This window comes from Eufriesea mexicana, unplaced genomic scaffold (genome assembly GCF_001483705.2).
Source record: "Eufriesea mexicana isolate 0111107269 unplaced genomic scaffold, ASM148370v2 scaffold2928, whole genome shotgun sequence".
NCBI classification, from domain to species: domain Eukaryota; kingdom Metazoa; phylum Arthropoda; class Insecta; order Hymenoptera; family Apidae; genus Eufriesea; species Eufriesea mexicana.
The window spans coordinates 892682-914768 of NW_016911035.1; the positions used below are offsets into that span (position 1 = coordinate 892682).

Sequence of the window (22087 nt, forward strand, 5' to 3'; positions counted from 1 at the left end):
GACCAGCGAACACGATCGTTCGGCGAGCCGGTTGATCGGTCGGTCGGTCGGTGGAACGCGATTTAAAAACGGTGATGCGTCGACGACCGTTTGCCCGGTTGGTCGATGGCCGTAAAAGCCGACGGCAGAGGCGAGTCGCGCTAATTTCATCGCCGTCATTTCGCTAGCCATTTTTCCAATCCATTTCGCCCTCGGGCTAGCTGCCGCGACCGTCCCATTCGGAGCATCAGGCGCGCAGGCGCGATTGAATCGTAAATTCGCGTAGTAATTGAAACGCAAACGCCGTTCGCCAGTTACGTTAATCCTATGAAATACAGCGCTCGTTGCAGGACTCTGCGCCACCTCCATAACCACCGTCGGCAGCAGCTCTCCACCCAAGCACAGCCGCTTCCACACTCCCACACCCCCAACGCCAGCCCCATACGCTTCGCGGTGTTATCAACTCGCAGTGAGAAGTCAACATGCGAACCCGTCCCATAACGGCTCGCGTGACTCTAATGATTACGAATTAGCCATAAATTGTACGATCATGTAAAGCGGTCATAATTTATAACGGCAGCTACGAGCGATGTCGGACTTTTCTCTTTTCCCCAGGCCACCACCGCTGACATGGGCAAGGGGGACGACGGGGGAAAGAGAAAAGAAAGGAAAAGAGAGGAGACGAGAAGAGAAGACAGAGAAGCGACCGATACCTTTTACGGCAGGTTCGCACCGTTTATCGATACCGGAACGTCCGTGTTTCTAAAGAAAGAAAAGCAGCAGAGCGTTATCCTCGTCTGCGTTCCGCGAACGTTCACCTTGAAAGAAAAGCGCGCGCTACACGCGTTACACGCGCCGCGGCGTACTTTTTCCATGGAAAAGGCGTACACGGCGCTCGCTTGTACGAAATCGACGACGCGTGGCAAAGTGGAACGGCCGCTTTGTATCGCGCAGGCTATCCGAACGAACCGAGTCGACCTTCGTCGATAAAGTTAACGCGTTTCGTTGCCGAAAGGTATCGGCGGCAGCGGAACGAAAGCCAGCAAAAGGGGGGAACGGAATATAGTTCACCGAAGGAGAACCGTCACGGGAGAATCGAAATCGAATCGCGTCGGTGGACGACTTCGTTAACTTTCGTCTCGTCTCGGGCAGGGCACGGAAGGGCGAAAGGGTCGGAAAATGGAAAAGAAAAACGCGGACAAATTAATTCGAGAGTCGCCCGGAGACTGGCAATTCGTTCGCCAAGGGTCGTCCGTCGTCTCGTCTTCCGATTTATTCCCGGCTGTTGGCTTTTGACTCCTCGGGGATACCCCGCGAAAGAAAAAGGGAAAAGAGAGGAGGAAAGGTCAAGAGGGGGTTTCCAAAGGGACGAAAGAAAATGGTGTGCAGCCCTTCATCCCTTCTCCCAGCACCTACGCTCCGAGTATTGATCGAAATCGAAGGGGAGAGTTTCCAATGCGGGGTGGGTCATACCTAATTCATAGTCCTTGGGTTCTTCCAACAACCCTCCTCGGTGATTATTTCGCGGCGGACGGGGGTAGAACGTTACGGAACACGACGGCGTGGCGATGGTGTCAATGGTGGTGGTGGTGGTGGCGGTGACCGAGACCAGAATACGCCTCGCCATCGGGAATCGAAAGAATGGATATCTTTGCGAGCGACGAGACCCACGCGGAGCCGTTTCCTTTCCGGCTTCTTATCGGTCGTGCAAGCCGCGTACCTATTCGACGAACCTTAAACGAGCACGATCGCTGAGAACGTTCGACGTGACATCGCGTTCCACGTGCGCGACAATCGATAGCGTACGTACACGTAGAGACGCGTAAAACGGGCCATGCTGGCGAACGGAAGGGAAAAAAGAAAACCGGCGGATACAAAAGCGGTGCTTAATCTACCGGCGATTTATAGCGATTTAACCTCTTTCTCCACTCATAGATTTTGCGACCTTGCCACTTCACGGATCACGTGCCTTTACCGCGATTAGTCGACGAAACGAGCGATCCGATATCGGAACCGACAATTTTCCTTTATTTTTCTCGCGAAATCCACGTATTACCCTAACGACATCGACCAAACGCGTGGGTGTCGGTCGCGCAGTTTCGCCGATAAAACGGAAGGCATAGGATCTTTTCGATCGGTCGGCGGGTCGAGCCCTGGATCTCGGCCTCGGTCTCGTCCTCGCCACCCGCCTACTCGCAGCCGTTACTCGGCGAACAACGTACGCGAGTTATATAACAGGAAACAGCGGTGTCGGTACGGCGGCATGCGTGTTACACGCGTGGGCTCGCCGCTCGTGCTCGCGGTCCGCGTCCCGGCCTATCGCTACCCGAAACCTTCGAAAGCCACCGCGAGCGTGCACGAGAGCCCGAAGAAAGCGGCGGGTCGTATTAAAGGGAGAAAGAACGCGAGTGGGGAGTGAGAGGAAAAAGAAAGGAAAGGGAGAAAAAAGTAAAAGAAACGCGGAACGCGCTATAGGCGCGGTTAAAACGAAGGGTAAGATACGAAGGCTGTTGAAAGGGAACGGCGACGCCGTCGACGACGTCGACGACGGTGATAGGGTGATGGTGGTGGTGGTGGTGGTGGTGGTGGTGGCGCGCGACGCTCGCGTCGTACGCGACTGCTCTCCTACGCGGAGCAGAAAGAAGAAAAAATAGCAGGAGCACTTTTCACCGAGCGTGCTCGAGTTCCGGTATGGAAGGTAAAACACCTAAAGGCACGTACGCGCGCGCCCTCGATGACGACGACGATGATCCTTTGCCACGCGAGTTAACGCGCGCGTGCGCTTAAACGAAAAAACAGCTTTAAGCGACAGGAAAGATATAAAGAGAGAGGGAGAGAGGGGGAGAGAGAGAGAGAGAGAGAGAGGGGTTTTCATCGCGATCTCGCGTGTCGCCCGCGTCTCGCTCGCCGACCTAGCCCCGGCGAGATGAACGGCTTTTAGAATCTATAAATCGACGTGGGGTCAACGAGACTGGCAGCGTGCACAGACGGAAAGAGAGGAAAGGAGAAAATGAATAGGGGAAAGAGGGAGAGATGGAGAGCGAGAGCCGAATGCCGCTTATAAATACGCTAAACGTCGAGGGTACAAAGGATACACGAGGAAGATGGTAAGGGTTGAGACGAGTGAGCGTGGAAGGAGGAGAACGGTGAGGAGAAGAGCAGTATCCCGCGATGGTGCAAAGAGACAGAGAGAAAGAGGAAGAGAGACTGGCGAGCGAGTGGAGGAGAAAAAGAGAGCGGCAGGAAAGGGGGGTAGGGTAGAAACACAAAGGGTTATTTTAACAGCCCTTTGTCGAGCGTGGCAGAACGGAAAGAAGAAAAAGTAACGCCGTTGCCTTGCAATTATTTAGTGGACTGTGGTGCGACCGAGAGGCCAAGCACCGGAGAAAAGGGAAGCGAACGGTTAGAAGGGGAAAGAGCGAAAGAGGTAGAAGCGATTTTCTACGAGACCTGATGGCGGGTAAAGGTACCGAGAATAAACGCGAACGAACGCGAATAAACGATCACGAACGGAATTTCCGTGGTTCCGGGAAGATGAAAAGGGAGGCGAAAGGAAAAGGACGAAAGCACGCGAATTCGGGACGAGAAAGGCAGCGATGGCGGCAGCAGCGGCGGCGGCGGCGGCGGCGATGGCGGAGGAGGAGGAAGAGGAGGAGGAGGAAGAAAAATCGCGCGGAGAATCGAAAGGCAAGAGAGAAGAAGGTAATGGACTTTATCAGACCGGTAGGTGGTCGACCTTCCGTTTTTTCCTCTCCTCCCCTTCCTTCTTCAACCACCTGAGCAGCTCTCTCCCCCTCCGGCCGCGGACCCTCCTTAATTGTCTTCCACTCGTTTTTACGCCCGTTCCACTTCGTTACGGTCTGAGTAGCGAGGAGGCCTTGCGAGACATTTACAGTGCCGCACGGGTGGGCCGGATAAAAACAGGCAGAAACGAAGGGAAAAAAGACAAACGGAATGCTCGAACGTATCTCGCGAAGCTCGCGCGAAACGTCAGCCTCGCTGATAAAGTCGATTCTCGCGCTCGTTATCGTCGGCTAGCCTATCGTTCTCGCTTATTCGCGATCACGGCTATGATTTATTTGCCGCATCGACGAACACCGACACAACGAAGCGCGCGGGCGACCGCGCGACCGCTCGCACGCCTGCGTCACGGGAAATCACGAACAAACGATTTTAACGAGCGTGACTTTCGAATTCGTTACAAAGCGTGTTTGATTTAACAACGGGAATCCGGTCGAGATCGCGCGTTATTTAGTCTAGTTATACTCAGCGCGTTGCCAACGCACGCGCACGCACGCGCACGCTCGCGTCACCAAGAGGTTACGAGAATTAGCCAAGTTAGAGGCTGATAGGCGACCACCCGGATCGGAGATCCCGTAATGGAACTGGATTTAACCCCGAGGCCTGTCAGTAGGGTTTCGTCGTAGTCCGAGACTCCCGCAGCCGGAACGTTATACCCGCCAACCATCTCTTACTCACCCTCTCTTCTCTCTCTCGCTCGCTCCCGTCTCGCTAAACCCACAGACGAACGAGTATCGTCGGGGGAGAGAGAGAGAGAGAGAGAAAGAGAGACAGAGAGAGAGGGGGGGGGATAGAAAAAGAGCCGTACACCAACGCGACTTCTCGGAAAACTTAATGCGACTACTCCGCATTGCGTAACGCAGTATTTTTCAACAAATTGCCTACCGACTACTGTACCAGCTACCACCGCCATCGTCATCGTCATCGCTCGCGTCCAACATCCTCGTCGTCGCGCTCTCTACCCGCGTCGACCATCACCTTGCGTCCTCCTCCACTCCTCTCATCCCCTTTGCCACGTTTCATTCCGTCGATATTTCTCTCTATCCGCGCTAATCGCTCGTTTCCGATCTAGCAACGCGTTCCGTATTCTATTCGGAGCCATGACACTGCATCATTTTTCAAATGGTCGTGTTTATCGATATCACGAACCGTAACGAGCGCGCAAATCAATTAGAATAATTATCTCCGCGTTGTAATGCAACAAACGCTCCGACCGACTAGTCGCGATAACGGTTATCTCTAATGGAACACGTAACGTTTCGTAAGAATTAATAGCGAGGAAAAACAGTGGCATTCGTGTCGCCTCGCGTCGGGACTGACACGACGCCGATTACGGCTCCCAGCTCCGTGCGCGGAACGGTTCGCGGACTTTTTCGGTGCACCCGGTCAAAAGAACAGGGGCAACCTTAAAACGTCAATCGCGCGGCAACTTTCCTTCCCTCGCGCAACAGGCAACCCGCCGAACGCGTTAAACGTCCATCGAGAAGCAGTGGAACGACAGTCTACGGGGTCCGACGAAATCGTCGCGGTTTCCATCGAGATCGCGTCGCGGCGATGCCTGCACGCGCTTCGATCCGTTCGTCAGGCGACGGATAATTAATTTCTCGTGGGAAAAAACGGCGACAAACGAGAAAGCGAGAGAGAAAGAGAGAACTGGTACGGAGAGTACGTATATCGTGGAAGTGGCCAGGGGCTTCGTGTGCGGTCGCCGACGCGATACCCGATATCCGCCGTTGGAGCCGCGCGCAGGAATTAAAACGGACTCGTCGTCCTCGGCATTACGGATGTCTAGTTAGTTTTATCGCTTCTGGCACGCCGAAAGCGAATAATAGGAAAAAAGAAAAGAAAGCGTGCTCGCGGGAACGAGTACTACGAAGAGAGGAAGAGAGAAACGCGGAAAGACGAAAGCGTAGACGAACAGGGAACGCGAAAGGGGTTGGGAATGGAGAACGAGTAGCGGGGTAGCGCGTTGAATGGTCACGCGCGAACCGATACGCAGGCTCGACCAACGTACCGTTTTAATATTTAACCGGTGCTCGATGAGCGATAAAAAACCACGATTCGCGATTAATAACGATCAATCGACTCGCGATTCGATTCTCTCGCGGCCATTGAATCGAGCAAAACGAACAAACGTGACCATCGATTCTCTCTCGTCGTTTATTCGATCGCGTTCCCACGTCGATCGATTATCCCGTAAAGCTATCCTTCGAAACTGACGCGTGATCGCGGATTCGAGATTGGCAGGGAAAAATAAAGGAGCATCGCGAAAATATGCTACGCTTAAGCGATTTATACACGTAGGACTTATACGTGTACGCGCGCGTACCTATGGCACGACGGTTGCTTTCTCTCGCGACTCTCGAAGAGTACCGCGGTGGCGATAACTTAAATTATACACGCGGCGACCAACCGGAGGCAAAGTACGGCAAGGTAGTTAAGAAAATTGCCAGTACTCGGCCGAGTGCACGGCTCTGTGGCGAGCGAGTTAAGCTCGCGCCTCTTTCTCTCAGCGACCAAACCTTCCTCCTTTTTTCCCCCCTTTTTTCTTTTCTTTTCTTCTCTTTTCTTTCTTTTCCCTTCCACGAGTCTCCACGAGCGGCACGTCGATCGTGCTGGATGCTAGAAACTTTGGTGAAAGCCAATTTCTTCCTTCGTACGAGGAAAGCGAGGAAACCGTGATTAACGAGAATCCACGCGAGTTCGCGCGGACGAATCTTCTCCGGCAACGAAATCTTCCACGAGATCGGGACAAAGTACAATCTCGAGAGAACCCTTCGAAGCGCGAGAGAAAGAAAGAAAGAAAGAAAGAAAGAAAGAAAGAAAGAAAGAAAGAAGAAAAGTGGAAATCGCGAAGGGAGGATGGTCGTAAAGTACCTGGATAATAGTAAGGATGTCCCGCGTGCGAAGGATGCACGAGTGGATGCGGCGCCCGGAAGTCCATTCTGGATGATGTCGTACGAGAGCTCCGCTCTCTCGGCCGTAGACTCGGAGGAAATGCACGCGAAGCTAGCAGAAAACTATGGCAGGAGGCCGCTTTTTCTTTGTGACCTCCTCTAATCGATCGAACTGCATTTTTCTACGTCCACCGCTCGTCGATCCATCGATCCTCGATCAACGCACGTACTTCACGCACTTATCCTTTTATTCCAACACCAGCTTCTTCTCTTTCGCCGACGGCTTTCCGCGTTGCGATAGTTAAAAATAAATCACTGGTCGATCGAACGCGCTCGCGCGTCGCCGATGCTCGCTGCTCGTGTTTTATCTCGCAACGCGCCGGCTGAGCGCAGCCGCGAGTGTCGAGAATAGGAAAATTAACAACCACGCGAACACGAACCGACGAGAAATGTCATTGTTCCACGATGAATCGGCGCGGTTCCACTTTCCAAACAGTTCGCAACGCGCGCGGTAACGCTACTCGACCGGTATCATCATTCATCGCGCATACTCCCGCCGCTCTCGTCCGACGTCGACGCGTGATTTACAGCTCCCGAACGGATTGCGCTACCGTGCGCAATTTCGCGATGCCGTTTCGCCACGAGTAACCACGGCCGAGAAACCTCTCCGAGTCGTTTCTCTTTCGTATCGCGTTCGCACTGCGTTACGCGATACTGGATAAATATCGAGGAAAACGGAAGAAAGAGATAGAAAAAGAGGGGGGAAAAAAAAGAAAATAAAAGAAAAGGAAAACGAAACGAACGAGTGGTCGTTTGACTGGCGAACCGACGCGTTATGGAGCAAGGAAGTCGCTGTTCACACCGCCACACGCTCTTCTCGTAACTGGCAGCGGGCGAAACACCTTCGCACGAGAAACACCGCGCTCGCGCGCACGCGATCTATCGTCGAACCGAGTGCGCACACACACGTACACACACGCACGCACACACACACACACGAGAGCGCGGAAAGATTGTGCGAGAGAGATACGGGCGATGGTAGAGTTCCGCGCACTAATCACCACTTAATTGGCCGAGACCGACGCGGCAGGTCGTGCCATTACGGCTAATTGACTGAATGCTTCGGCGCTACCGCCAGACGGCCAGGATATATTTTCACGCGCGCGCCTCACAGCCGACGGAGGCCGAACGAACGACGAAGAGGAACGGAGACAGGGACAGAGACAGGCAAGAAAGAGGAGAATTAGTAACGCGGGATGGAGGGAGAACTTCGAACCAGACGAGGGAGGGGGAGGGGGAGGACAGAGGGAGAGAGAGAGAGAGAGAAAGAAAGAGAGGGAGGAAGCGAGCGAGAGAGAAAGAGAGAGAGGGAGAGAAAAGCCGAGAGCAGAAGAGACGCTTTTAAAGCGCGTCGGTATCGCTGTCTTTTGTTCGCGACACGCGTTGCGCGTGCGCTCGGGTTTTCTACCGACCAACAGTCAGAGGCAAATAGACATACGGATAAACCGACCGACGAACCAACGACCGATCGACCGACCGACCGCGACAGACCGGTTATGCACTGTACGAGAGAAAATCCATCGTTAACGCGTGCCTCTCGTTCTCTCTCTCACGTGGCGTACAAGAGCGCATCGACCACCCCGACACGACACCAACGGTGGCTGGTACTCGACTAAAGAGCCGAGTCGCGCGTTCGACGCGCTTCGTTCGCCTTCGTGTCCCTTTCACCCCTCCAGCGTTCCCCCACGATCGTACGGATACCACCATGCGCTCCGAGCAAGATCGTCCGATCCGTTCGAAAGAGTGGGATACGAGCGTGCGACAAGTCGGAGTACGGCTGCTTTTCGGCCAATGGAACCCATCGCGCGTTATTACACGCGTCTTTGCGAATCGCTTCACGAGCCGGCAATCCTTTCTCCTTTTACGAACGATCCTTCTTCTCGCTCCGCTCACGTACACCGAGCCTCTCGCGCGCCGGCTATGGAATATCGCGTTGCGTCTCGAAATCGTGATCACGATCCAAAGTAATTCCTCGCGTCGAACCGTATGCGTCCATCCTTTTAATCGAATTCCAACGCCTCGTCATTCGTATTCTCCATCGTCCATTCCGTATTTCCCTTTTCTTTCTTTTTTTTTTTTTTTCCTTCAAATTTTCCTCGTTCACGATTAATCGTATTTACTCTGAAAATACGCGCGGTCGTACGTTCCGCTCCGCGAAGGCGAAATCTTTTTCGCGGCGATACGCGAAAAGGAGCGAAAAATTTAGGAAAATTCCGAGGGACAAGATACGGGATAGGAGGAACGGGGGGAGGGGGGAGGGGGAGATAAAAGGAAAACGTAGAAAACGGAGCGTATTTGGAAATGTTGGCTACGTTCCGTTTCCTTTCTTCCCTGTCGCTTGCGTAACCGTACACCCGCTGCCTCGGGGTAATAGGCGAGAAGAGGGCACGTATACGGAGCAAGATCCCGCCATCTCTCTCGCACTTTGAAAGCCATCTGGCGCTGAAGCGGCACGCGCTGTGAAACCAGCAAGCCGCTCGGTTTCCCTCCCTTCCATCTCCCAGTCGCCGATCCGCTCTCACTCCCTCTACCACCCGCTCACGCCAACCCCCGTTCAAATCCAGCTACTTCGCCGAGTCTGACCATACCGCGACAGTCATCCCTTCCTCGCTATACTTTAACGCGCAAACCGCGCGCTAGACGGCCGGAACTTTGTCAACGCGCGAGGTGCGAACAACGGCCGATAAACGGAAGTAGACGCGGAAGTAGAATCGTCTCGATATCGCGTCGTTCTATATATGCGGCGACTTTTTGTAAACGCCTCGTTCGTCGCGCGACGGATTCGCTATGCCAAACGAGATGGAGTCGCATAACGAATCCACCATCGGTCCCGATTAACACAGTCACAAGTGCAAATCGCGTCGCGCGGACCAATCTTCCGATCGGTATGCGAAAACGCGAATCGCCATCGTTCGCTGGTAACGCGCGTACCCGGACACGCAAAATCGATTCGACGATAAAACCGTTCGCGTTTGCGAGTAAAAGCTCTCGGTATTACGTAAGACGATTGGAGTCGCGATCGCGACATTTAATAAATAATTAACCCCGCGTTACATTATACGGGTCAACGGTATCGCGATGCAATTCTGCGCTCTTTCCCACGTCGAGCGACATTTCGCGTTCGATGTGTAATTAATCTCCCTTCTCGCGACGCGGAACGGAACACGAAACGGGAGAAGGGGAGAGGGAGAGAGGGCGATTGCGAGAAAGACAAGTACACAGAGACGCGGGGCTATCGAAATGCCGGCCCAATAAACTGATACGGCTATTAAACTTTATCGTCGACCCAATAACCGCTCGCGTATTCTTTCGGATCGTTTGGAATATTCGCGGATTAAAACGCGATGGCGAATAGGCGAGAGCAAGGGGAACGAATTCGCGTGTACGTATATATTCGGTCCGTAGGATGGAACGACGCGACAGCAACAAGTATCAACGCGACGAGATAAGAAGAGGCGAGTTTTCTACGTATAATCCGAGATGGGACAAAGTTTTGCATGCGACGCGACGCGACGCGACGCGATGCGACGCTGCGCTGCGTGGACGTTGGCGGTAAGTGGCGGATCGAGCAGCGAAAGAGAGAAGTCGGAAGGCGATAGGCGTCGTGGCGGGCAAAGCGAGTATATAACAGTGGCGACTGGTGGAGAGGTAAAGGAAAAAGAAGAGGCGAAAAGACCGCGGAGGAAGACGGAAGGACGGTGTGTGTGCGAGCGACAGCCAAGTTAGGTCCCTGAGTCAGAGAACCCAACAGGCGGCTGTCTGTCGAGCAAAATCAATGCGTGCCGGCGACAGGGAACTTCCCCCTCTCGTGCTTCTTCTTCCCTCGTGGCACGCTATCCTCTTCCACCTCTACTACCCACCCTGCCGTGACCAACCCTCTTCTCTCGCCTGTCCTCCTCTCTCTTTCTGCCTTTCCTTCCTTCCCTCCTGCGAATCTCCGGATATACAAACGCGGTTGGTCATGCTCACCCTCGCTTCAATCCGCCGAGTTCGCGTTCGCGTTCGCGCTACGCTCTCTTCCTCTTCCCTTTCCCATTTCCCATTTTCCATTTCCCCTTTCTCTTCTCCCTCCTCCCTTTTCCTTCACCTTCGCCGTTACCCTCCGAAGACACACTGCTAACTCCCCCGAGGCTAATAAGCCGTACTATTTTTATCGAGCTTTTCACCTTCCACCAACTTGACGCATCTTCGCATTTATATTGCCTCCCCCCTTCGAGCGCGATCAACCCCTTCGCTCCACCGATATCTTATCGGGTATACGCGTGCAGCGCCAGTATATACCGTACGCCTCGCTCGTGCCTACTATTTTCTGCCTTTGTGCAGAGAAAACCTGAGCCGAACCGGAGAGTACGATCCACCGTCTCGCAAAAACTCTTCGTTACGAAACTTTTCGATTAATCGCGAACGAGGGCTGCGTACCGCGGTCGTACGCGATCGCGAAACTTTCGCGTACCTTTATGTACCGCGAAAGACGCGAGAGACGCGCGATACGGATAAACAAAGTTGAACGCGTCGTTAATTGGTAACGTTTCTTTCGCTATCTACGTAAAGAGTTTGGAAAAACAAAAGGATCGATGAAGAAAGGAGGAATTAATCGCAGATTAGCTCGGATCGGTAAGCGTAAGAGCAAGCGGAACTGCGATGTTTGCCGAGACGGAAGGAGCTAGCCATTGGAGGTATAGGTAAAGCTACTCCCACGCCGGTCGGTGGTTAATTATTAACACGGGCCGACGGTGGGACCGCGTGCAGCGCGTTAAGAGGGCGCGCGTAGAGGAACGCGCAGGTATATAGCGACGCAGCATTAACCCGCGACCTATCGAAACGTAAATATCGTCGTGGCTATCATCGGATCAAGCTGACCGATTTCGCGAGACGAACCGAGAATAGGAAACGTCGACTTCTGGGTAGGTCACGTGTTCTAAGTTCTATCGAATTTTCGCAATTCCTCGGGTACGACCAGCTTGGTAAAAACGCGCCAACGCCGTTCGAAGGTGTTACCGTGCACGAAGCGCGTAATGTCTAGGAGCAAGGAAAGCGGGATCGCTTAAATCGAGACTTGGCACCGATTTCGCGATAGAGAATGTGCGCCAAAATCGAGCCTTTTGGCTGCGCGCCTACCGAGAATACGTGAGCAACCCCGATGTAGAACTTCGAGCGACAAGGAGCGAGAAAAGCAGTCGATAACGTTGATATCGATTCCCAAAGGAAGAGGAAAACGAGCTCTTCACCTCTCTCCCTCTGATTGCTCTCCTAGCGAGAGAGCAAAGGAGGGTCGTAAAGGATAGAACTTGCCTGTATATACGCATACCACACACACACACACACACACACACACACGCGCGCGCATACGCTTGCACGATCGCGCGCGCTTATACACCAACGCGTCTCCTTTTTTGTCTATGTGCCTCTTTCCCGCCCTCTACTTCCTCTCTACATAGGTATAACTAGACGATGATGTCCTGCCTATGTACGTTTACCAGCACAGGAGAGTCGTGTTGACGAGAAACGACAGGGCTGGCTTCCTAATTCGAATTTAGGTGTTGGGCGGGTTGGCAAGTGGGCGCAATGCGGTGTCACGCTGCGGGCGTTTGCTCTTTCTCCTCCAATCCCTCCTTCTATTTCTCCATCGCACCCTCCTTCCTGCTTTCGCTCTCCTCCACTTACCCCCTTTCGCTATGAACCAGCACTACTACCCTGTCTACCAAACCACCGCGCTAAGTCCCTCCAACACCTTCGACCACGACGTTCTTCCTCTAAGCCAGATCGACCGACCTTAATCGACCTTCTGATCTCGACGATCGTGTTTCGTTTAAACCTTATTTTCTTTCCAACGCGTATCCGCAAGCTTCGAAAATACCTTACATACCGTTGCTTCGCTCCCGTTTCTTATTTACCATTGCCACCAAATTTCCACGCGCGAAATCGTTTCAACAGATTTTTACTCCGCTACGTCGCGATTATTTGCCGCTATCTATAATTTACATCGGTAATCCGTGAGAGAAGAGAAATTTTTCTCTCGCCGCATAAACGTGTACGCGTTAAACGGTAATTATTAAGTGTCTACTAAAAGAGGAGTGTAAAAATTACCCTTTATAAATATTATCCCCGTATTTTCGTGCCTTTAGCTGCTCTTTAACATACTTGAATTGAAAACAAAAATTGCTCCGAGGCTCTCGTCAAGTATAAGTTTACGACTTCTAAATAGCAGGCCTGCGCAATGGTGTTACACGATCGCCGACGCAAACTCGAAGAAACTTATCTTTTGGTACGAGAGCACGTACATGTTTGGCAAGTCGGGACGATAAAAAGAAAAGAAAGCAGAAAAGGTGTTATGGACTAACAGCGGAGAAACTGGAAAGTAGCCTGCTTGCTTGCTTGCCTGCCTGCCCAGGCTATTGTTTCTTCAGAAAATATGTGGACCGCGAACAGCCTAGCGTTTCACAAATCTACTCTAACCACGTCAAACACTCGTCGAGGAACTTTGCTACCCTTCTCTTTCCTTTTTTCCATCTTATTCGTATTACCGTGCCGATACTCCCTTCGAAATTACGCGTATGGTACCAGGTATACTGTAATCGTCTCAGCGATTCACGAACGATATCAGCCTGATGCGAAATGTATTTTAACAAATGATTTTTAATGTTTGCATAAAGGTGAAAAGACACCCGAGATCGATCGTAACGTCGAGGTAGGAAGAATGCGAGTAAAGACGAAATGAAAAGACAAAAAGAAGAAGGAAAGATAAAGGAGCGAATTCGCTTGAACGCAACCATCTGAACGGGCCCTCTTCTTGGATGATTCTCAACCGTCGGTATCCTTTTGTCTGTCGGATTTTTAAGGACTCTACTATTCGCCCCCCGTTTCTATCCCTTCTTTCGAACCGACCGCCCCCGCAGTACGTCATCTCTTTGCTCAAGTACGTATATATGTATAATATATTACGTATACCTTTTACCCCTTAAAATTTAGTCAGTGTACGAATGGGATCAGACGAGATGAAAAATATGCTCGTTATTTTAACTCTAATAAAATAACATTGTCCGTTAAAGGAACTGACACCTTTAAAGAAGGTTAAAGAAGGAAAATAATAAAATATAAAGAAAAAAGCGGAGCAATACGTACACAGCACGACGTGAAACCTAACACATACAACGCGAATAACTCTAAAGAGGTAAATGCTTACGCATGAGATAACGTTTAAACATAAACCGATAACCTTAGTGCGTCTGGCAAATGTTTGACTACATAATATTTTCCGTTATCTAAAACACTCGTATGCTTAACCTTTGCATATGCGTGTACGTGTACATACATAGGATCATAAATGAAGGAAAAGCGGTAGTAAATAAGAAGTATCTGAGATTTCTCAATGCGTACGTTCCGTTGCTTCCCCTTGCCTTTTAAACGGAGCATTAAATTAAAATTAAAAGTTTATAACGCAAAGTTTGCTGCCTACGTTTTGTTCGATTAAAACTTCCACCACGAAGATGTTGTACACGGTGTGTGGACACGAAACGTTTTTCACTTACCTTGTTCTTTCTCTGGAATCTTTGCCGGAACCTTTTTATCCGGTGCCTTTGGAGAACAGTTTTTTCGTGCGGGCTTAACCGTCAACGTCGATGGAACCTACGGAACATATAGGAATATTCAACGCGTATTAATAAATTGTTCATCCATCGACGTACTGTCTGTAAACCGCAGCTATCGAAAAATGACTCACCACCTTATCGGATCTTTCACCGGATGGCAATCTCGCGACAGCTGCGTCAGGGCTATCTTCTGGCGGTGGAGGTTGCACTATCCAATTGTACTCGCGTTTTTCAACAGGCAAGCCCCATCGTTCGTATTCCAGGCTTTGTGTGCGCAATGTTTCGTAACAATCTAAACAAACCACTGCGAAATCTCCATTTTCCAATAACAGACTCTTTTCGGGTTGTCTGTGATACTTGAGAAAAGGGAAATCCTTTACGAGTAATGCTCTGACTCGTTTTCTGTACGTCGTAATACCACAAACGTAACAGCAATAATCATGCGTATTATACTGCCTTTCCGCGGCGTTTACTTGTTGACCACTAGGAAGAGATTCGTATCGACGCCACTGAGCCAAAAGAGAATGATAACAGAACGTGCATACTAGCGCGGAACCATCCTCCCTAAGTTGTTCAGCATTCGGCGGAGACTGATGACGTAATAATTCAGGGAAAAACGGTGCGTTACGACCCTGAGGGCGACCATATAACACTCTTGCGAGAGTTAAATCACTATGCAAGCCACATAGGAAACAATATATGGAACTGCTCGATGTGCCTGGATTACTACCAAACGTTCGATCTGAACTAGAACTCGGTGGGGTGGCGATTGATCGGTTCACATCGCCGTTTGGATGTGGACTAGGAATATCATACCTACGAAATGACAACAACAAACGTTTAATGAATTTCTCTTTTCTATCATACGAATCCTTTTTTTTTTTTTTTTTTTTTTTTTTTTTAATAATGTAAACGAAAGGAAACTAACCTGCGACGTTCTAAAGGAACTCGTTCAGCATCCATGCTTTCCCATTGTTGGGCAAGATGATTCACACAATGACTACAAGCTAACACTCTGCCATGACTATCCATACAGGCATTTTCCGAGGTACGTGCCATTCCCCTTAAACACGGGAAATGCATAGCGTGCGAATTCATTCCTTCCGGGCTCGTAGATAACCTTTCAATGACAAACAAACCAAGATTAGTGCTCGAACGGTCAACGTGCGAGGTAAGAAAAATATAATAGCGATTCGAGAACCGTACCATTCCATGTGAGAACGAGGATACAGTCTCTCACAAATATAGCACCTATAATTTTGCCCGAGAGCAACAGTTCCGTTCTCAGCAGGACCATTGTTCGGAGAATTTCGTTGCCCAGGAGTAGATCCTTTTACAGTAGCGCTGCGTTGCTTGTTTGTAGCAACGCTCGATTTATTTAAGTCGTACGGCTTGAAACGAATATCACTTCCAGCGGAATTGGCCGGAGACTTTGCCACTGCGGGTCTCGGAGACGGACCTTGTTGTCGAAAATCCACGCTCTGACTTGCCGGTTGAGCCTCGTGATTTTCTCCACCAAATACTTGCTGTTTCTGTGGTATAGCTTTATAACAAATGGAGCAAACTTGCACCATTCCCTGAGGACTAATAGGACTAGCTCCTGGCGGAGGTCTCAGAGAATAAATAAAAGGATAGTACGCCTCCTTTTCAGGATTAGGACAGCAATAAAGAAGTCTAATGCTGGACGAAGGGTACTCAAGCGCGCAAGTATAACAGATAAAGGTAGTTGTATCCATTGCAGGTGCTTGTCGTTTACGAAGTGTGTAATTTCGATCATCGTGTGGAACTCCTTGCCGGGTGTACGCCTTCCATTGTAACAGAAGGTGATTCTGGCATGCTGAACAAGCCTGTAACCAAACGTGTAGATTAAATCTTAAGCACAAGAATCAAACAGCAGCTTTCTATGCGACAGGAATAAGAAGGAAAATATACGTACTTGTACACGACCAGCGCTGTCCATTGGTCGACTCCTGCTTGGTCTTGGATGAAGCATTAGCGAAGGAAAAAATGGCGGGGGACTGGCAGTAGGATGTGGCTCAGTTGGCAATGGTTTAGCTGCAATATGACTAAGTGACCCTCTTTTGAATTCATCCCCGCATACGTAACAGACTTCCGTAACGGAATTTTTATCCGGCATCGAAAGATCTAAAATATCAGTACCGGCACTCGACGTCGATCCACCGCTATAAATGGCTGTAACACCGTTCAATCAAACCCATCACTAAATATTCCATTGGATAATCCAGTTCGAATAAACTATTAGGAACCGATAACATATTTTAGTTTCGTCCTACTCGTAGATAAGCATAAACACTGAATTGCTGCTATAAAACAGGCCGACCAACTAATATCGGATTTGCTGATTTCCGCTTTAAAAGGTCGAACAAATTACGCACATACGGTAAAGATTAAGAATAGAATACAAATTAACTATATCTTTATCGTCTTATCTACGAAACTACCAACCTTCGTTTACAAACATTTACCCTGCCGAACGAAAGAAATATCGATTAACCTGTACGTTTCGGGTCATTTAACTTGCAAATATTATTACGCTTAACGCGAAGACAAAATAAAACTCGAAAGTTACTATATCACGATATCAAACTGTTTTGTTTTCCTATGTTGTCGGAAACCTAGTTGCCGTTTAAATATCAGACAACTCTTTGAACATTTGGATAAACTTGAACTTACGTTGAGGTTGTGTTGGTAATGCTGGTTGTGGTGCAGGCGAACTCCTGGGTGCGTGTCGTAAATCCAACGCCGCTTCGTTCGATATTCTTGAATCTTCTACAGGCTGCCGAGGACTTTGTAACCTTTGATGGGGAGATTGCAGTCTTTGATGGGGAGATTCCATTGTAAGCCTTGCTTGTTCTAAATGTCTGTGCGTTTCTGCCGTGTTAGAATGTGGTCTTGGTAGTTCAATGGAATTCGACGGTGGTCTTGTTTGTTCCACTCTAGGCGATGGTGAATTTGGCGGAAGTCGTGGAGATATTCCAATCGGTCGGTTTTCCGGTCTAAGTTGTGGGGTTTGGTCATTGGTTAAGCCCAGAACTTGAGCCGCATATTCTCCCTGGAGAGCCATCTCGGCTCCCGTGAAAGGACCGCCATCGCATCTTTTCAACCAATATATTCGTTGACTATGTGGTCTAGCATCCTGTTCATAACTGTCCCATTGTTGTAACAATAGGGCATAGCAAAGACTGCACGCCTTAACTGCTCCACTTCTAGCTCCTTCGCCACGATAGCCAGCAGGTGGTTCATGGGATTCAAGAAATGGAAAGTAAGGTTCATTTGGTGCGCTGCCTGGACTTGGCTTCACTCTCAGCCAGTACTGTTCTCCATGGCCTATTGTACCACAAACGAAACAAACCCTAGCTCCTCCTGTATCCTCTGAAGATGGGTTTGGTTGTGGATTTGCAAGAGATTGCCCGTCAAGTCCCGGCTCATTTTTCACATATAGTTTACTTTCCATCATGTCAGGAAACCATTGGGTCTCTTCAATGCCCTTTTATATATCTCTGTTTGGCACGCATATACGATCACAAGTTGCAATGATTGACAAAGTTTTTGAATTTTGTAAATATCTGAAAATATAGAAACAGCCCATTAGTCGATAGCCTCATTATTATTGTTAATATTATAGTAATCATTACATATGCATATATTCGGTACGAATATAATAGCAACGACTGTCAGATTCACACGATATTTGCATAACTGATGCCTTATACGTTATGTGGAAGATAAGGTATATAAAAGGTAATAAGGAATGATTGTTTAAAAATGTTTAGGAAACTTCATTGTATGCTAACAAGTTTATTTGGGTGTAGCTGTGACCTCATTCTTTGTTCGATGCAGGAAAAATAGGCTTAATTGTTGCAAGTGTGAAAAGTGATTTATTCAATTACATAATATTTACTGATAACTGGACAGCTTAATAAACTATTATATAAACAACTTTGTACTTTAAATGGCTCTTATACTTTCCCCATAAATATGCTCTATTCGAATAAGATAAAATTGATATTGTTGCACTCGCGATTTAAACATAATAATATTCTATAGCTGCAGAACACAATAGGTAAACAAAAATAATTGAACACGAAATGCATTGCTAGAGGAGCCTTGCAAAATGTCCCGTATATTTCTGATCCATCGATAAAACAGGTTAAATTGTCGAAATATTACTATTTCCTGGAAAATACGTATTTCAAATAGTAAATACGGTGTATTGTTACCCGTCATACACTCTTATCGTTAGTGAAGCATTGCAACGCGCGATGCTTTTAGAATACCGTAACATGTGGTATTTTTGGAGCGTTGCTACATCGACGTTTACCGACACCGACCATAAAACACTTTTTCGGATATCGGTAATAGTAGGAAAATTGACGAAAGATCGTTTCATTTGACTTGTGTTCACAGTGATTTCGCGTAGAATATTATTTAAGCATAGCTAAGGTAATGAAACACGAGTAAAGCTGAAAGGTAAGCACTATCGAACAAATCGATCGAATTATGCATTTTTTAATGACGGGAACACAGCTACGAGTGAAAATAAGGAATCGTTATTAATCTTACGGAATACTTTTCACTTTTCTTCGAAAAAGGGAAAGAAATACGAATTGGTCGAGAATATTTAACGCAATGGTGGCACACTCGATAGAACCGATTTGTATATTAAAGTTTTCGTGATTGAAATTCATTTTAATGCAACAATCCGAAATCGAGACGCGTTATTAGAAAATTTCACGAATTTTTACGATAAAGTCATCGGAAGAAATATAGGAAAGGGATGTTGGATATCGCAGACAAGGCACCCGTACACTCTCCTCGCTACCGAAATACGCACCCACAGGCACTTTCGTATGCACACTTTACGTTTTACATAAAACACTCACGTTTTCACAGTTCGGGATGGATAACCACCACATCGCTACTTTGTGGTGGTAATTTTGATTGGCGATACGTATTACTTAGGCGAAGCAGAGCTTCCTTATCTCGGATTCTAGTCTCTGCCATACGTGGTCGAGCACCACACCGAGTTGCGGGGTGTCACCTTCGAAATAACGTTGTGCTTCGTTACACTCATATTTACATGCACAGTGTATCGTCTAACACGACTCGAATCCGTATTACACTGTCGCATACATAAAGGGTATAATAAAAGAGGTTGCGCGACTATGAAAAATACATTTTCTGATGGCACAGCACCACGACTTCGGCTCAATTCACCGCCATGTTGCAAAATTGCGATCTGCTTCCCATGATGCCACGCAGCTTCGTCATATGACAATGCCGCTGCGTTGACCAATCAAAATGTAAGACGCATGCGCAGACGCAGCAACTTCTAACTCAACTGCCGCTCGACATAATTTGGCGCCATATTTAAAATCTTTTCATTCAAGCTGCGCATTAATTTCTATCATCGGCATATACATATTACTCGTTATCCGTTCTACTCCTTTTTTCCCCCCATAATTATCATACGAAAACTTATTGAATCGAGTCAGATCGACGCAAGAACGATTTAACGTAGAAATAGATTTTTAGGCATCCTCGAAGGGTCAAAGAATTTGATAAATTGTCGAAATTAATTACACAAGGTAAAGTTACAAGGGGTAAGTTTAAATAATTTGAAAATTTAAACGCGAATTTAATAATTGATCGGTTCAAGTATTCGTCCAATTAAGATAAGCCCAAATCGTTGTAATCTTTCGTTCTCGATTATAAAACGGTTCGTTTCGAAATTTTTTAATCAGCCTTTAATCGGTTTATCTCGTTTACGATTACACCTCTCGCTATTCTATTTACATGTCAGCAGCTACAGAGTAATCGTTAAAATGAAAAATAAGGAAGTAACAGATTAATTTAATCTTGTAAGCGTGATACGGTAGGTTGATTGGACTTTCTGCTGAATTTAATGCGCAAGAGGCTGTAAAAAGATTTGGTACAAATATTTATTCGCGATAAACATAATCGGCACATTGTCTATAACAATGCTACGAAGCGTCGGTGCATCGCAATGTAGTTAGCTTTGGCACGAGACATCTTTTCCCGTTTATTCCGTAGAAATATGGACAATAAACGGGGAATAAAAGGGGGATAAACGGGGAACAAATGGGAATGAAAGGCATATAGCGTTTGATATTTTACAATATTTAATCAACAGGTTGGGACACTGTACCTTTACAATGCTAAAAATTAGTTTTATAGAGTGTATCGGTCTCATATGTATACACCACTATTACAGTGGAATTCTGATATAATACTAAAAAATAATTGGAAATACTTTAAAAATACTCTTTGTAAATGATAATTCTTAAAAATTCATTCTCTCCGATATCGTTCATTTCTAACATACAGATCTAACAACTATGATGATTTTAAATTTCTCCGCATTTATACAGAAAGTTAATCACATATATTTGTTGTTTTTATTATAACGGTGTTATCGTTGTAATTATTATTTAACTTACATAGTATATCGAATAAACGTATAGCGGTGGTATAAATCGTTTTCATCTCAAAGACCACGGACTATCAGAATTTACAAAATGGTTTTTCACAACGTTTCCCTTGGAAACGATCCGATAACGCATAAAAGCTCGTCGACGTTGCGAACGTCGATGGCGTAATTGGAAAATTTTGAAAGAAACACTTTTATTCCCGTCCATGTGGAAATATGTACGACGATAGGATATTTGCACCAATACGTTTTCTTGACTCTGAATTTTAGTATTGTTGTGTACACGTATTACATTCGCGTCTCTATAGAACCTTTCGAGTCGATATCTGACTTAGAGAAGCAAGTGACTCTGAATTTTAGTATTGTTGTACACGTATTACATTCGCGTCTCTATAGAACCTTTCGAGTCGATATCTGACTTAGAGAAGCAGCGTAATCAATCACCATTTTCTCAACACCAGGATACAAAAATACTAAAGGAAACTAAATGAAACATAGATCGGAGATGTAAAGCGCAAAGAATGTTGGGAAAAAAGTGATTACGCTACGCCGACTTAACGAGAATGTTGTCGATAATAATTGTCATTAAACGTAGTAGTGTGTATTATAAACGCTATTATCTCTTTCCTTATAAATAATTATAAACTAGATCTGTTTTGCATTGATGAATGACTATAACAATTTCTTTGTCTTTCATTCTCCCTAACATCCTCTGTTTCAACACGCATTCGAGACTTACGAATCGCTACTCATAGGTGTTCGACGAACGTATGCACATAATATACTCGACACGCCAGTGTTTTCAACGATGGTAACGATAAAAATGTCGATGATCGAGGACGAGAAAGAAGAATGATAACACGTGAGAAGAGAATATAAATAATACGTTAATATTTGCATTATATTTTCGTTTGATTCGGAAACAGCCTTTTCTCGAGTGCTCCTTTGGAAACGAACTATGATCGATGACTCGTCAATTACCTTTTGCATTTAAAGCGCATCGATTAACATATGCATTTCTTTCATTACGACTCTCTTACTTAAAAGATGGCATTCGCACCGAGTTTGTTAAATCAGATTTGACATTTGGTGAACTTATGACTTTTACTCGCTTGACCCTATCGCGGGTTATCTCATTTCTTATGTACATATAAACAGATATTACCGTAACAAGGTTTCCTCCTCGTACAGGACGTTTCATCGAGGAAATAACTCGTAGCGCGTTATCCATCGTCGCGATGCGTTTATAGATCGTCAAGATCTTACCCGTACACCGTTCCATGCGAACG

General features: G+C 47.5%; 1 protein-coding gene across 2 annotated transcripts in view; it reads right to left on the reverse strand.

Annotated features, from left to right (window-relative positions):
- Positions 1-19570, reverse strand: part of px (MAP7 domain-containing protein plexus) — a 57034-nt gene extending 37464 nt beyond the window's left edge. Inside the window, exons 1-7 of one of the 2 annotated variants that reach the window (XM_017904619.1) lie at positions 19231-19570; positions 17021-17913; positions 16263-16519; positions 15533-16173; positions 15255-15446; positions 14461-15142; positions 14267-14363 (exon numbers count right to left, since the gene is read on the reverse strand). In XM_017904619.1, the coding sequence (XP_017760108.1) occupies positions 14267-14363; positions 14461-15142; positions 15255-15446; positions 15533-16173; positions 16263-16519; positions 17021-17804 (2653 nt within the window). In that variant the 5' untranslated portion in view covers positions 17805-17913; positions 19231-19570. Of the gene's footprint in view, positions 1-14266; positions 14364-14457; positions 15143-15254; positions 15447-15532; positions 16174-16262; positions 16520-17020; positions 17914-19230 lie in introns of both variants that reach the window. The other variant, XM_017904618.1, reaches the window with a different exon arrangement.
- Between the last annotated feature and the right edge of the window lie 2517 nt (positions 19571-22087).